This window comes from Muntiacus reevesi, chromosome 16 (genome assembly GCF_963930625.1).
Source record: "Muntiacus reevesi chromosome 16, mMunRee1.1, whole genome shotgun sequence".
NCBI classification, from domain to species: domain Eukaryota; kingdom Metazoa; phylum Chordata; class Mammalia; order Artiodactyla; family Cervidae; genus Muntiacus; species Muntiacus reevesi.
Window position 1 is genome coordinate 55,695,419 of NC_089264.1, and position 16,581 is coordinate 55,711,999.

The window sequence follows — 16,581 nt, forward strand, 5'->3', positions numbered from 1 at the left end:
TGCGAAGGCAGTGAAGGCTCTGTTCCCATCCACGGGTGCCCCCCACCCACCTACGTGCACGCAAGCGCACACGCAGACTCACGCAAGTTACCGTGCAAGGTGCGTGCTCAGTGGGACGACTGAAGGAGTGATGAGAAGCAGAGGCGTTGAAGAAACCCAAATGCCAGTCTGTTCAAAGGTCATGGAACTGCTTCTCGTCCCCCTTCACAAGGCAGTCAAAGCTCATCGGGCCTTTCTGGGTGGGCTACCCCACGGATGGGTCAGTTCAGTTTTTCTTAGAGCCGGAAGTCAGACTGAATCTACTCATTGCAGGTGTAGAAGATGCCTGGTCTGCATAGGTGGAATCTCAGGTGTGTTGGGCTCCCAGCTCGCTTCCCTTGAAAGATTGGTCTGGATATTCCTAGTGAGGGTAGCTGGGGATTCTCAACTGGGGCAGCTCCCCCAGGGCAGCACTGCCTGACCTAACCCACCTGGGGCTCCTGGCATCTTATCTGCTGGAGCCGCTAGTCTCAGATTACTGATGGGCAGGGGACCTGGCAAGCCTGCTTTCTGCCTGGCAAGTCTGAGCTCCCCATCTGCTGTGCGGAGACAGAAGCACAGTGGCAGCTGTGTGCCCAGACCCTTCCCGTTGCTGGAGAAGCGGAAGACTGCACTGCCTCGCTGGGGACTTATAGAGACTTAGGGGGAAAGATGAACTGGCCCCATTCCTGCATCTCCTTTTGCTGGATCTACTTTGCTGCCTCCAGACTGAGAGGTGAGAGGCTGGTGGGTGTGCAACTGTCTTAGCTCAGGGGTCACTTCTTTGGTGGAACATTGGGTGGGCCAGGAAAAGAACAGATGCTCTAACTGGAAGGAAGTATTTTGGCTTCTTACTGTCTCATGCTGATCCTGTAAGGCCTGCCAGAGAAATAACTCCCCTTGACCCAGAGCTTGTCCCTAGCTGCTGGCAGGTAGGGATGATAGTCCTTGGTCTGTTGCTTTTTGCCTTGAAATACACATAACACTGAAGCTTGATCCAGATCCCTCTTTTTGAGCAGCTGTAGAACCAGCAGACGGAAAATGTGCTCAGAAGTTGTTTAATGACCTTTTTGAAGACTACTCTAATGCTCTTCGTCCAGTAGAGGATACAGATAAAGTCCTGAACGTCACACTCCAGATTACACTTTCTCAGATTAAGGATATGGTGAGTAATATAGTGTTGATGCTTCTGAGTGGTTAGAATGAAACTAACAGTGCTTTCTAAAGAGAATGTCTTACCTGGGAATTTGAGAGAAAATGAGAACAGACAACTCTGTGTGCAAGCTGGTAAGAGAAGGAAAGTGCAGGGGAGGAATACTTTCTACAAAATTAATTTCACTAAATTACCTAAATCTTTCCATGAACATTAACAGTCTTAGAACATCTCAAGAAAGTTGGTTACACATTACATGTTCCATTTCTATGAAATGTGCAAAGTCAGCAAAACCATTAAGACAGAAAGCGGAGTTAGGTTGCCAGGAGCTGTGAGAATGATGGGGAAATAGTGATTGATTGCTTGATTGTCATAGGATTTCTCTTTTGGGATGACAAAATGTTCTGGAAGCAGAAAATGGGGATGGTTGCATGACATTGTGAATAAACTGGAAACCATTGAATTGCACACTTTAAAATGGTTAAAGTGGTGAGTTTCATGCAATATGAATTTTATTCCAATTTTTAAAAGATGTTTTAAGATGACATACATTAATGGTCATATGTGTTTAGTTACACAGAGTTATGAAACTTCAAAATTTTTTCTTCTGTACATTGTTGATGTTTGCTGACTTTTTCATTCAAAAAAAATAATTCATCAGTTGATCAATTTTCATAAAAATTTTAGCAGTTGACCCATGCATCTGATAATTTAAATATTTGTCCACTTGATGTTCCAAACACTAAGCAAGCAGGAAAAATATGACCTTGGCAGTCAATCAAGGGGATAGACTCGAAAAAACTCTCACTTATTGGAAATGGATTAGTGCTCTTGGAATTCCTGTTTTGAAGACAGGTGTTTTACAAAGTGTGTTTGATTGAGGTGTCTACTGGACAGTTCTATCTGGGTTAATTGTGCAGGATGAGAGAAACCAAATTCTGACTGCCTATTTGTGGATCCGCCAAATCTGGCATGATGCATATCTCACGTGGGATCGAGACCAATATGACGGGCTGGACTCCATCAGGATTCCCAGCGACCTGGTGTGGAGGCCGGATATTGTCCTTTATAACAAGTGAGTGCAAGTCAGTAGCTTCTCGGGAATGAATTTGTTGATTAAACGGAATGTAAACATAATGGGGCCTCCCTGGTGTCTCAGGTGGGAAAGAATCCACCTGTAATGGAGGAGACCCAGGTTCAGTCCCTGGGTGGGGAAGATCCCCTGGAGAAGGAAATGGTGATCACTCCACTATTCTTGCCTGGAAGATCCCATGGACCGAGGAGCCTGGCGGGCTACAGTCCCTGGGGTCGCAAAGAGTCCGACATGATTTAGCAAGTAAACCACCACCAACCACCACCACCACCACCACCACCAAACATAATGGAAGAGGAGAGTTTGAAGCACGCATGAGGTTAAGTCAATTCGTGTTCCTAGATCCTGAACTGATAGTTATAAAATCTCAGATAATAAAATAATAATGGTCATAAAAATCTTAGAGCTACGGTCTCCCTTTCAGGTGAGAAACTATGTCGGAAGTCGTGTTAGTTTTCCAGGGCTACTGTAACAAAGTACTACAAACTTTAGTGGCTTAAACCACAGGAACTATTGCCTCACCGTTTTGGAGGCTAGAAGTATAAGATAAAGGCGTTGGCAAGGTTAGTTCCTTCTGAGGCTGTGAGGAGCATTCCATGTCTCTGCCCTAGATTCTCGGGTGGTTGCTGGCAATCTTTGTTCCCTTGACTTTGGTCCCAATCTCTGCCTTCTTCTTCACATGGCGTCGTGTTCCCTCTGTGTTGTCTGTGTCCGTATTTCCCCTTGCATTGAAGACACTCGTCATGTTGAATTAGATGCCCACCCTACACCAATATGACCTCATCTTTTTCTAAAACTTAAAGATAATTTTATTGTGCTTTTCTTAACACCAAAAAAATTATAGATTTACAGTTTAAAGAAGATAAAGTTGTCTAAATTAAGGCACTAAGAAAAATAAAAATTACTCATAATCCCACAGAATATGACCTCTTCTTTTAAATACATTTAACTACTAATTACATCTGCAATGACTCTGTTCCAAATAAGGTCGCATTCTGACATGCCAGGGGCTAGGATTCAACGTATGAACTCTTCGCAGATGCAATTCAGCCCATAACAGTGGTCTTCCTTGTCTATGATCATGTATGGGAAATACATGATACTGTGACGATTAGGGGGCTTACCAGGCAGTGCAGTGGTAAATCTGCCTGCCACTGCAGGAGATGCAAGAGACAGGGGTTCAATTCCTGGGTTGGGAAGTTCCCCTAGAGTAGAAAATGGCAACCCCCTCCAGCATTCTTGCCTGGAAAATTCCATGGACAGAGGAGCCTGGCGGCCTACAGTCCCTGGGGTCACAAAGAATCAGGCACAACTGAGCGACTGAATACATTAATATTGAATCAGAATGGACCAGCTAGAAGCTGGCCCATGGATTTTGGACTTTGTATAGTGTGGAAGATGAACTGGATCATAAGATCACCAGTTGGCCTTTTCCTGGTCTGAGAGCAAGGGGTCTTAGTGAGTGGGCAGGTAAGGCTTAAGTTTCTCAAGTTGTAAAGTGTGCATGAATCACCTGAGGAGCCTGCTAAATTACAGGTTCTCATTCAGCAGGTCTGGGGTAGAGTTGGACGTTCTGCATTTCTATGAGCTCCAGATGGTAGTGCTGCTGGCCCATGGCCCGCACTTTGAGAAGGAACCAGATCACTCTCTCACAACTCGGGGTCGGCTGCTCCACGTTTTGTCAAAGGGGCTCTCTCTCTTTTTATCCTGGAACTCAGGTTTCTCAGAGTTAGGAAAATTTCGCTAATTTTGCTCATTTGCTACAATCTCTGCTCTTTGAGCAGAGCGAGATGAATGAGGAGCGATTGGAGAGGGGCACTGTCCTGGGAACTCAGCCTTCTATTGGGTGTGAGTTTCCCTTTAGGAAGCCACACTGGTCGGGTGCAACCTGCGTTTCAGTCTTAGTCCCTACACGGCTTGTCCAAGGGTCACAACCCTGTGAATCATCCTTCCGATCCTGCTGACCATTCCCCACTCTGAGTGGCCAGAGGCATCTTCTGTATGCCTTCCTAAGCAAGATAACATCCAAGTGCTAAGTCTATTTCAGTCATGTCTGACTCTGCAACCCCATGGGCTGTAACCCACCAGGTTCCTCTGTCCATGGGATTCTCCAGGCGAGAATACGGGAGCGGCTTGCCATTTCCTTCTTCAAGTACTTGTGCTTTATTACCATGATTCACACCCTGCCCTCCCCCCCACACACAGCACACACACACATACACATACACAGAAGGCAAGAGAATGAGCCAAGATGTCCATCACTTCCTCCTGGAGAATAATCAGAGGATACACTTTACGTAGAACACTCACAGCATTCTGTAAGTTCAGATTTCTCCCTGAAAAAAACAGAATGCTGGTTCTCCTTTTCATCTTGCTTGATTGACGGAAGCAGTGACCAGCTCTTACTGAAAGGTTTCTTTGCAAGCTGGCGTGATGACCTAAGTTAAGCCTGCCCCAGACCTCCTTTATCAGAGAATCCAGTTATGCACTCGTGAGCTCCCAGAAACCCGTGGTGGCTTAGGTAAATTTTGTCCCCAGTCTCTATCCTTCCTCTCCCTACGCGGATCACTGGTCTCTTTGAGATGTGTGAGTTCTGGTCCCCACACTTTTCCACACAGACTTTTCCTACTATACTGATTCATCAGTTCTTTTCTGTTCCTCTGGGTTAACTCTTTAGTCTTCTTTGCTCTCCTCTCATGTACAGTTCTGTTTTGATTCCTCTTTTCTCATGCGTATTCTCCTTCTCAGTAACATCAGAGTTTTACTATCAATAGGTAGAGGAAACCCTAAATGTACCTGTGATTGGATGTCATTTGCATCCCTCTGAGCAGCTGAAATGAGAATGGAAGAGGGTTAGAGTATCAGGCAGAGGAGGGACCCCAGTGATACCTGTTACCCTGACCCTGGTCCTTCTAGCTGAATTCCTGGACCTGTAGAATCTTCTGATCTCGGGTATAATATCAGTACTTCTCAGAAACTGGTACCAAACTTTGTAGACCCCAGAATGGGCTTCCTGAGCAGTGGTAGGGAGAATAAAGAGGGATGTAAGACAGGTGATCCAGTCGTGTGTGATAAAGAGAGTTTGGGCAGGAAGATGCTGAACATCTAGATTCACCATTGGTGCCTGAGTCCATGGGTTAGATTATCTGGGGAGTGATCAGGATGGTGATGTGCCTGGAAGCTATTTCATGTGAGGAGCAGTTGAATTTATTGATGCTTAGTTAGAAAGAGAGAGGCCCTTAGGAAGACTTGATGGCTATCATAGGCAATCAAAGAGAAAATAAGGTGGAGGGAAAAGAGAAAATTCCTCCAGAAGACAAAACTCAAAACAATGAGTAGAAGTTAAAGGGTTTTAAAATTGCATTTTAATTCAATTAAAAGAAAAACTAATAATTTGAATGAGTTTTCCTAAGAGGTAGTGAGCTCTATAACAAAATAATGACTCAAGCAGATATTGGCTATTAGCAGTTCAGTAAAGGAATAAATAAATTGGGGCTCAAAGTTCTGGTGGGGTTGTTTAGTATAGGTCTGTGGCCAATATAATGGCTGGTGTAAGAGACTGCAAGGATTTCTGACATTTTAAAATTGGTAAAGAGTGGATTACAGAAATTTCAGATGTGTGTTTATTATGAGATAGTTTTAATGGTTGGATTTTAATGAACAGGTTTAACACTTGGATTTTAGACCTAATGAGAAATTGAGTACCCTGTTGAAAACAGATTTGTCTATAATTTAGCTTTAAGTTCTGCTTATGTAGCTTAGATGATGGAAAGGGTAAGAAAACTTTCAACTGAGATTGGATATACCTGTGTCAAATTTGATCAAATTTTACACTTTAAACGTATCCAGTTTATTGTATGCGAATCAGTAAAATTCTTTAAAAAGAAAAAATAAAAGATGAGATTGGTAGTAAAGGAGGGAGAAGAGGAACAGGTTTGGAGAAAAAGGTATGGATTTATTGTGAGACCTGTTCAGTTTGGGAGGCCAAAGGAACATTCACATGGAGAGGCCAACAAAGAGATTGTAAAGACAAGTTTAAAGCCTGGAAAGAAGGTCAGGGATAGAGCTATCAGAAGCCCCCTAAGCCCTTATAGAACTGCTCAAGGAGATCTGGAAGCATTGGCGGGCCATAGGCAACCATTGCAAGTGCTGAGCTGTAAAATAATGTGATCAGAGAAACCAGGGAAATAAAACAAAGTACTGGTCATGAAGCAATTAATAGTAATGTCTTCAAACTCGTCCTGAGGAGCTGGGGTGATGTTTTCAGACAGTGGGCTCCTTTGCCCTCTGGCTTCTGGTTGGGTTGGCCCAATGAGAAACATTGTGAGTAGTTGGAGGGAGAAAAAAGAGTAAGGTCGGGGCATGTATTCGCTTGCTCCCTTCCTATAGTTATTATCCTTGGCTGGCTGTGTCCTTTGACAGAAGGTATGTCTCCTATTGGAGAAGGAAATGGCAACCCACTCCAGTGTTCTTGCCTGGAGAATCCCAGGGACAGAGGGGCCTGGTGGGCTGCCGTCTGTGGGGTCGCACAGAGTCAGACACGGCTGCCGTGACTTAGCAGCAGCAGGTCTCCTGTCGTGGTGACCCACTTCTGCCTCTCTTCCCGCCAGTATTGGTAATTTTGCACCTTCCCTTCATTTCTCCAGGCCCAGGAATGGTAATAACTCTGCTGTTACTAGTCCTAGAGTGGTTGCCCTATACTTATCTTAGTAGATAGTCCTTTTATTAAATCCTCCTCAAGCTATCTAATTTGAATGTGCCATCCATTTCCTGCAAGGACCATGAGTAATAGAATTGTTCTAGCTCCAGATATATTCTCTCTGACTCCCAGATCTCTTATACCAAGGTAGGATAGGTAAGTGATGCTCCAGTTCTCAATTCTTTGAAAGTTAACTTTATATACTTTTTATTTTTACAGAGGGTAGGTTCTGGCATTTTCAAAAACACCATTTTGTTGTCTTCACAAGACCCACATTAAAGATCCCCTCTTTAGACTTGCATTAAAAATTGAGCACCACAATTCAGCTGCAATACTTTGATTAGAGTGGACACAATCAGTATTGTGGTACCTAAAGGTTAATAAGCAGGAAAAACCTTGTAAAACATGTCAGTTCTTAGATCTAATACATTGTCTTCTAGCAGTTTAACCTAAGGAATGAGTCAGTGGATAAATGCAACAGTTTGATGACAGGGATGTTCACTGTTGCATTGTTTGTAAATGTAAAAAATAGAAGCAACCGTAATGTTGAACACCAGTGAGCTGGTTAAATTACTATGGCACGTCTCTGACAAGGAGTATAATTGAATATCATTTAGCCATGAAAATAATGTTGCAGAAGATTATGGACAGATGACCACCTACATTTTAAAATGGTCTCAGTCATGTTTTTGGTAAACTAACTTTTTTATTTCAAGATAATTTTACCGAGAAGTTTCAAAGATGGTACAGAGTTCCTGTATACTTTTCACGCAGTTTTCCTTAACATCATGTCTTACATAACCATAGTACATATGCCAAAACTAATATAATGCTATTAGTGGTGCTAGTGGTAAAGAACCTGCCTGTCAGTGCAGGAGACACAAGAGATGCAGGTTTGATCTCTGGGTCAGGAAGATCCCCTGTTATAAGAAATGGCAACCCACTCCAGTATTCTTGACTGGAGAATTCTGTGGGCAGAGGAGCCTGGTGGATCACAATCCATGGGGCCGCGAAGAGTTGGACTCGACAGAATGACTGAGCACACAACTAAACTACAGCTGTTACTTGGACTTCATCAGCTTTTCCACTCATGTCCTGTTTTCTGTTTCAGGATCTAATCCAGCATATCACATTACATTTAGCCATAATATAATTTATAGGGAAAAAATTGTAAGAAACACTCAGAAAAGTATGCATTAAATATTAACAGAAACGTATCAGTTAAAGCGGAAAGCATTGAAAACTGACTTTGTCTACCTTGTCAAAAAAGGGATTTGCAGGAAGGACATGGTACAGCGCACTGAGTTAAAGGAGAATAGTCATTGATAAGGCCTTGGAAAGGCCAGACTAGCACTACTCCATAGTTCAAGACAAGGGGCTATTGAATTTTTAAAACAATTTTAATTAATCGATTTTTCTAGGAATCCATTACCAGATTGACTCTTTTTGGTCTTCGGGTCACTCTGCTTAACATTTAAACTCCAGGGAGTGTGAATCAGTTGGACCTAGCTCAGGTCACAAGCCAGCCCCTGGCCAGGGGAGCCTAGGGTATCTTGATCATCATTTCATCTGCCTTACAATGGTGGTGGAGAAGAAGTCATTCCCCAAAGTGAAAATTTTGTACCCCCCCCAAATGCCAGCCATAAATGTTGATAAAGCAAAAGCAAGATATATCTAGAATAATTTTTTTATCTTTTAGATTACAGATGAATAATTTTTTCCTCTGTGCTTTTCAGATGTTCTACAATAAGCATGTAAAATTCTTCCAAGAGTAACAAAGAGCTACTTTAATATTCTTGTGCTCAAAGTTAACAGAATCATTTAGGCAGAGCCTCTTTGTCAGATGTTAGCCTCATTTACTTTTTGTCTGAGTGTTAGACTCATTATACCTGGACCGAGAGAATGGCATCGGGAATGGAGAGGAAGGGATAATAGGCAGAGCTGCATATTTCTTTCATTTTGGTTGCACTGGGCCGCGCGCGTGCTCTCTCTGTTGCGGTGAGCGGGGTCTACTCTTCGCTGGGGTGCGCTGGCTTCTCACTGCGGTGGCTTCTGTTGCGGAGCACGGGCTTAGTTGCCTCGTGGCTTGTGGGATCTTCCCGGTCCAGGGATTGAACACGTGTCCCCTGCATTGGCAGATGGATTCTTAACCACTGGGCCACTAAGAAAGTCTGGCAGAGATGCTTTAAAGGAAGAATCCAAGAGAACTCGGCCCTAACTAGTTATAGGAGATGGAGAAGAAGGGCAAATCAGAGTTGATTTTGGACTTTCAAGCCAGGGTGACAAGAATGGTGGTCCATTGCCAAAGACCCCGAAGTGATGGTGAGCTGTCTGGGTTAAAGAACTTGGTGAATTGTCCTGGCAAGCAGCTCTTATTTTCCTCCTCTGACCTCCAGGGCTGACGATGAATCTTCTGAGCCTGTGAACACCAATGTGGTCCTGCGATATGATGGGCTGATCACCTGGGATTCACCAGCCATCACCAAAAGCTCCTGTGTGGTGGACGTCACCTACTTCCCCTTTGATAATCAGCAGTGCAACCTGACCTTTGGCTCCTGGACCTACAATGGCAATCAGGTGGACATATTCAACGCCCTGGACAGTGGAGACCTCTCCGACTTCATCGAAGACGTGGAGTGGGAGGTGCACGGCATGCCTGCTGTGAAGAACGTGATCTCCTACGGCTGCTGCTCTGAGCCTTACCCGGATGTGACATTCACTCTCCTTCTGAAGAGGAGGTCCTCCTTCTACATCGTCAACCTCCTCATCCCATGCGTCCTCATATCTTTTCTGGCTCCCTTGAGTTTCTATCTCCCAGCAGCCTCTGGGGAAAAGGTCTCCCTGGGAGTGACCATACTGTTGGCCATGACTGTATTCCAGCTCATGGTGGCAGAGATCATGCCAGCCTCCGAAAACGTCCCTCTGATCGGTGAGTTCAAGTCTCTCACACCGTTGAGTCAGCTTTCTGGTTACTGCGGCTGTGTCTGTGCCTTTAAACTCATAACAATTAAGTCAACTACAAACTCAACACAGGCTCCTGTAGTGTCTTCAGCTGGCATCTCTGAACAGGGATGTGGCTCTTCAAGACAAAGCTGGTCTCGAGGTCCCCAGGTTTACCCCAAAGAGGAGTGGCGCCGTGTGGTTTAGAGCGGTGGTTCTTGAAGTACGGTCCTGGGCCCACAGCATCAGCCTCGAGTTGGATATACAAATCCTCAGGGCCCACCCTAGACCTGCTGACCAGGGTGGGGGTAAAGCCTGCAAACTGTTTTCACAAGCTTCCTGGGTGATTCTGATGAGCTTTTGGTTCAAGTCAAAAAACCACTGGCTTTTAGGCTAAGGCCCTGATTTTGAAGTCAGAGAAATCTGCATTTGAACTCTGACTTCACCATTCCTTCCTTGATCAACCTTAAGCAATTTACTTAATCTTTGAGTCTGTACTTCATCATCTTCAAAATTTGTGTAATTGTTATCTCACTGTGCCATTGCTTAGTGCAGAGCCTGACATATGGTGAGGACTGAACAAACAGTGACTGTCAGTATCTTATCACATCACAAGCGGTTTCTTCTTGGGAAAAATGGTAAACACGATAGAAATGATGAGCTAGATTTTTAAGCCTGCCATCTACCCTTGATAAAATAATTCTCAACCTTTACTGGGTATAGTAGGTGTGAGAGAGACTGTTAAAAAAGCAGGTAACTGGTGGTCCAGTGGTTAACACTCTGTGCTTCTACTGCAGGGGTGCGGGATCGATCCCTGGTCAGGAACGTTCCACATGCCATGAGGTTTAGCCAAAGGAAAGAAAAAGAAAAAAAAATACAGGTTCTCACAGCAAAAGAGGTTTTTAAAAAGCAGTCTTGGACAAGATTTGGGAGTCTGAGGTGATTCTAAAGTAGATCACATTTTCAAACATCTGCAATAGGGAAATGTTGCTCCAAGGGTAGAAGGGTAGACTGTGGCTGCCGTCACTGCCTTCCTTTTCCTTTATCTCGCTTGTTGTGAGATCCCTCCTAATACCTTTAATACCTACTTCCTGCCACCAAGGATAACGCCCAGATCCACCACCTCTGCCTCAATGACTTATGTTGCAATAGATGCTTTGAAGAATCAGAAGTTAGATCTAGTTTTTAGTTCTGTAAAGCAATCAGTGGGGGGAAATTTCAGAACACCAAGAGGCTTAGTGACCAGTATAAAAGAGATATTATACTGCCTTTTCTCTCCTGAATGTAGTATTACCCATCTGAATAACATTCAGATGTTATTACATTGGTTTCTCTGTTAGGAGATTTTTTCCTTGTTATGTTTCTCCAAGCAAGCCACACACACACACACACTCACTCACACACACACACACACACACACACACACACACACTTGCACTCAGGCACATCTTTTTGAGAAATAGACACAGAAAGTTCTCTCCTTTCTCATCACCACTAATAAAGCAGAAACGGCGTATTGGTTCTTTCATTACTTCTCCTAAGGCAGAAATGATTGACAGTGATGACATCCAATCATAACCCTGTTTGAGGCAGGAGCAACAGGCAAATCCCGCTCTCTGCTTTACCCTCGACAGCAAGCTGGCTCAGTTTCTGAAGACGTCTCAGAACATGTCTCATGAATTTTACAAGCATTGCTTTTCCTGTCTCTGTGATAATATGAAATGTGTCTTTTTAGAAGGGTGCACACAGATCTTTCTTGAGAGTTTTTAATAGTCACGACGTGTTATTTGTAGCACCTATGAAATAGAGTTCCAGTTTTAAGAAATGTATGTACATTTCCTGCATTAAGTATAACATTTGGTCCAGGCTTTTGACCCATAGCCTTTACAATGTTAAGAAAGATTTTATTTTTAGTTTACTCAGAGCTTTTAACAAATAATAAACAGAACATTATCAAATGTATTGTTTTCATCTGTTAAGATAATCATACGAGTTTTTTATTTTCCTCCATTAGTGTTGTGAATTACAGTTTTCTGTTGTTGAACTAAATCCTTTATCGTGATGAGTTATCAATTAAAGTCACCATAGGATTTAGTTAGCCAGTAATTTTTATAGGAGTTTCTCAAATGTATCTGTAAATGAAATGGCGTTAAAATTTCCTTTCTTAAAAAAAAATTTCCTTTCTTGCATCTTTTAGAATCAAGGCTAAATTTATTTCATAAAATGAACCAGTTAGGCAGTATTCCCTCTTTTCTATTTTTGAAACAACTTGCATTAAGATATGAGTTATCTGTTCCTTAAAAATTCAGTGAAACTCACCTGTAAAACCTTTTGGTTCTAGAGCTTTTTGGAAGATGGGTGGGTAGAGGTATTTAATTCCTATTTCTATTCAAGCATTCTTTCTTCTTAGATCTTCTAGATGGTAAAAAGTCTGCCTGAAATGTGGGAGACCCAGGTTTGATCCCTGGGTTGGGAAGATCTCTTGGAGAAGGAAATGGCAACCCACTCTAGTATTCTTGCCTGGAAAATCCCATGAACTAAAGAACCTGGAGGGCTGCAATCCCTGGGGTCACAAGTGTCAGTCATGACTGAGTGACTAACACATATTTATAGAAATTTCATCTAGGTTTTTGAATGTATTATCATATGGCTATTTGTAATGTTATTTTACTGTTTTATAAATTTCTATCCTCTTATTTTTTCTATTGCATCCTTTTTCTCTCTCCTGCCACTATTCTATGAATGGCCTTATCAAATGTTTATCAGTTTTATAGCTCTTTTCAAATAACTTGTTTTTGTTCATCTTCTAGGTTCTTTGTTCTGTATTTCCAAAATTTTTTCACTTATCTTTATTGTTTCCTTCCTTAATTTTCCTTTTTCATGACTATTTGCTTTTTGCAATCACATATTAAAGACCAATAGGGACACAATATCTCCTTTCTTCGCCAGTAGGAGTGAGATTCCACATTAAGAAGGCTTAAAGACAATTCTGGGAACTGACCAAGATCATTCATTGTTTATTTGTTTTGCTGAATGCAGAAGTTTTTCACATAGTGAGAGCAAAAATTTACAGACCTTTTAACTCAAGGAAGAGGACAGTGCTGAAAACTTTTTCTGTGTTTTTTCAATTAAGCTTCACCATATTCTTGTGAGTTAGATACAAATAGTATAGTCTATAGAGAGAAGAAAGCTGAGGCTTACCAGAATTACATAACTTTCTGTAGGTCACCAGCCTACTGAATGGCAGAGCTGAGATTTGAACCCAGTTTTATTCAAAAGTCTATACTAGTCATCATTAATGTATACAACTTCCAGTTGTTTCTTTGTGAGTCAAACATGAAGACAGTTTTTCTCCCTAAATAGATATTTATTTATTTGGCTGCTTCGGGTCCTAGCTGTGGCATGTGGGACATTTCATTGCAGCACACGGATTCTCTAATTGAAGTTTGTGAACTCAGCTTCTTCTCTAAATGTGGAATCTTAGTTCCCCAACCAGGGGTAAAAACCACATCCCCTGCATTGCTAGATGGATTCTTAACTGCAGAACCACCAGTGAAGTCCCTTGAAGACAGTTTTAAGCTAACTGGGTTGCTGTTGTTTTCCCAGGGAAGTACTACATAGCCACCATGGCCTTGATCACAGCCTCCACTGCGCTGACCATCATGGTGATGAACATCCACTTCTGCGGCGCCGAGGCCCGGCCAGTGCCACCCTGGGCCCGGGTGGTCATCCTGAAATACATGTCCAGGATCTTGTTTGTCTATGACGTGGGTGAGAGCTGCCTTAGCCCCCACCCAGACAGGGAGAGAGGCCGTCTTACGAAGGTTTATGACAAACTTCCAGAGCCTAACCTGAAAACATCCAGAAATAAAGACCCTTCCCGAAAGAAGGAAATGAACAAACTCTTGAAGAATGACTTGAGGTACCAGGGTGAGAACCTGGAGGATGGTGACAGCGAGTGTGCCCGGTACAGAGTGTTGACGAGGAATATTGAATACATTGCCAAGTGCCTCAAAGACCACAAGGCCACCAACTCCAAGGGGAGTGAATGGAAAAAGGTTGCAAAAGTCATAGACCGATTTTTCATGTGGATTTTTTTCATTATGGTGTTTGTGATGACTATTTTGATCATAGCAAGAGCAGATTAGTGAGCATTAGATATGTGGGAATAAATCAGTATAAGTCCCTGTGATCTCCTCTAATGCTCTTCCAAATCAGAAACATCTATATCCATATTTACACACAGATACACAAATATATATAAATTAGGGGTTATGTTGTCTTTACTTTTTATTTTTAACTTCAGATCAATATTATAGCTGTCAGTTTAAATTAAGCAGGAGGTTCAAAATTTCAAGGGCCAGACAATGGAGGAAATAGAGAAGGGTCACTGTTATATCCTACCAGAGTGGTAGGTGGCTTCTAGATCACACAATTATTCTCTCCTTCAGCAGTGCAGTTACAAAGCATACTGCGTTCTGTTTAAAATTTAAAGCAAAACAAAAGAAATTGAGTCCCCCCACTTAGCCCCTACTAGAACATGCTTTTAAAAAAAGGAAAATAGTCCTATATTCCTTAGTGTTAATTTAAGTCTCCATGTTACCTTTCTCATTTCTCTGGTGCATTTCAAGCTGTATTTCAAACGATGGAATAAAAACATTTTGCACCACATAAAGAAAGTCTAAGGATTGGCAACTCAATGGGGGGAAAGAGCTTTCTTTGTATTGATGATGTCATATATGTTGGTTATGATTTATATGAACCTTAAAGATGAAGTCATTCCTACATTTAGTCTTGGGTTTAAGTAAGATCACCCACAAACTGGGCTGATTTTTTCATTCATTCAATTATTCACCAAACATTTATTTTTTCCTACCTATAGTAAAGCTACATGATTTACATTTGAAGTGGGTGTTGTACCAAATCTTATGCACAGGTTTGATCCTTGCTAATCTTCACCACTCTTCTGTGAGCTAGGTGGATAGGTGTTTCTAGTCACCTTTCTCAGAGGAAGAAGCTGTCTCTGAGGAAGGTGGGTGTAAGTGACCTGCCTCCGCATCCACCTAGGTGGTAAGTAGAGCTGGGAGATAAACCCTTGGCCCTGTGAATCTAGGCCAGGTCTGCTAAAGCCACACGGCTTTTTGGCAGATCATGATTTAGGATGGTAGTGATTGAGAGTTTTTTTTTTTTTTTTAAGATTTTTTTGATGTGGATCATTTTAGAAGTCTTTATTGAATTTTGTTACAATACTGTTTTTGTTTTATGATTTGGTTTTCTGGCTGTGAGGCATGTGGGATCTTAACTCCCTGACCAGGGATCAAACCTACATCCCCAGGATTAAAAGGTGAAGTCTTAATCTCTGACCACCAGAGAAATCCTGATTGAAGGATTCTTGTTCTTAATTCTGAATTTCTGCTCTAAATTACTGCTTATGCTTCTCCAGTTTTTTCCCACTTTGAGTCAAATATGTCTTCAAATTTCCTCACTTGCATCTTGATTAAAATGATTCAAGTACTAATACACATTCCCTAACTTCCAACCCCTCAATTATTCTTTTACCAATAAAAAACAGAAGAGCCAACATGGAGAGAAGACAAGGGTTAAGCTAGAAAAGAAGGTATTTGGTTTAAACATATATACATTGTTTTTTAATCTTGTGTTTACTCATTTGTAAAATATTTATTGTGTACCTACTATATACTGAGTGCTATGTCAGCTTTGAAGCAAACAAATACAAAATGTGATCTCAACGCTTTGGTTTCTCATATGGTGCCTGTAGTTCAGTAGCGGGGATAGTTAAGAAAGCAGACAAATACAACATAGTGTAAAAGTGCTATCATACCAGTTTGGACAATAGGCCATGGAACAACGAAGATTAATCTGTTTGAGGGAAAGTTTGGGAAAGACTTTGTCAGAGTGTACCATTTGAGCTGGGTTTTGAAGAATGCACCGGCGTTTGTTAAACAGAGAAAGGAGTGAGTTGGGGTTAGGAAGATTTGGGGAAATATAGTTTAGAATCAGATTATTTTTTTTCTTTAACTATAGAAGTACTTTTATAAGTTACAACTGCATTTGGCAATACATAATAGAAAACCCAATGCACCGTGACTTAAGCAGATAGAGGTTATTTACTACACAAAAATAAATCCAGGGTTACAAAGTCCAGGGATCTAACCATCTTCCCTTTGCGTTGTTTTAAGGCACAAAATTCTAAGTTTGCAGTAATTTATTATAACAGCAATAGAAGACTAGTACATTACCCAATGAGCAGTTTTATGTGTATAACTTTTTCTGTATTTTAGATCATTTGTCTTAGATAGATATAGCTATAGCCAGATTGAGGCGGTCCTATTGAACCATGTGACCAAAAATGTTGAATTTTTCCTAAAAACATCTGAGAACATGAAAGAATTGCAATCACAGAGGGACAGAGTCAGACTTGTATTTCAGAAATGAGATTGGGGTGGAAGTCAGAAGATTGTAGAGAAAAGAGAGAAAAGATAGGGAGATCTACTGAAATTTTTTAAAAACCAGTTCAGGGAATTGGTAATGAAGGCTTGACCCAAGACGGTGGGAATAAGAGAATGAATCACGAAGTATTTATGACTTAGACTGGACTTGGTGACCTGTTGGATGTGGGTTTGGGGAGAGGGTGACATTGAGAATGATCCGAGCTTT

The 16,581-nt window shown here is 41.9% G+C and overlaps 1 protein-coding gene across 1 annotated transcript; it reads left to right on the forward strand.

Moving 5' to 3' along the window:
* The first annotated feature begins 690 nt into the window (after window positions 1-690).
* On the forward strand, window positions 691-14,051 carry CHRNA9 (cholinergic receptor nicotinic alpha 9 subunit). The gene is made up of 5 exons (XM_065907552.1): window positions 691-754; window positions 1,038-1,183; window positions 2,092-2,246; window positions 9,360-9,892; window positions 13,510-14,051. Exons 1-5 carry the CDS (start codon window positions 691-693, stop codon window positions 14,049-14,051), a joined length of 1,440 nt encoding a protein of 479 aa, XP_065763624.1.
* Window positions 14,052-16,581: the final 2,530 nt, after the last annotated feature.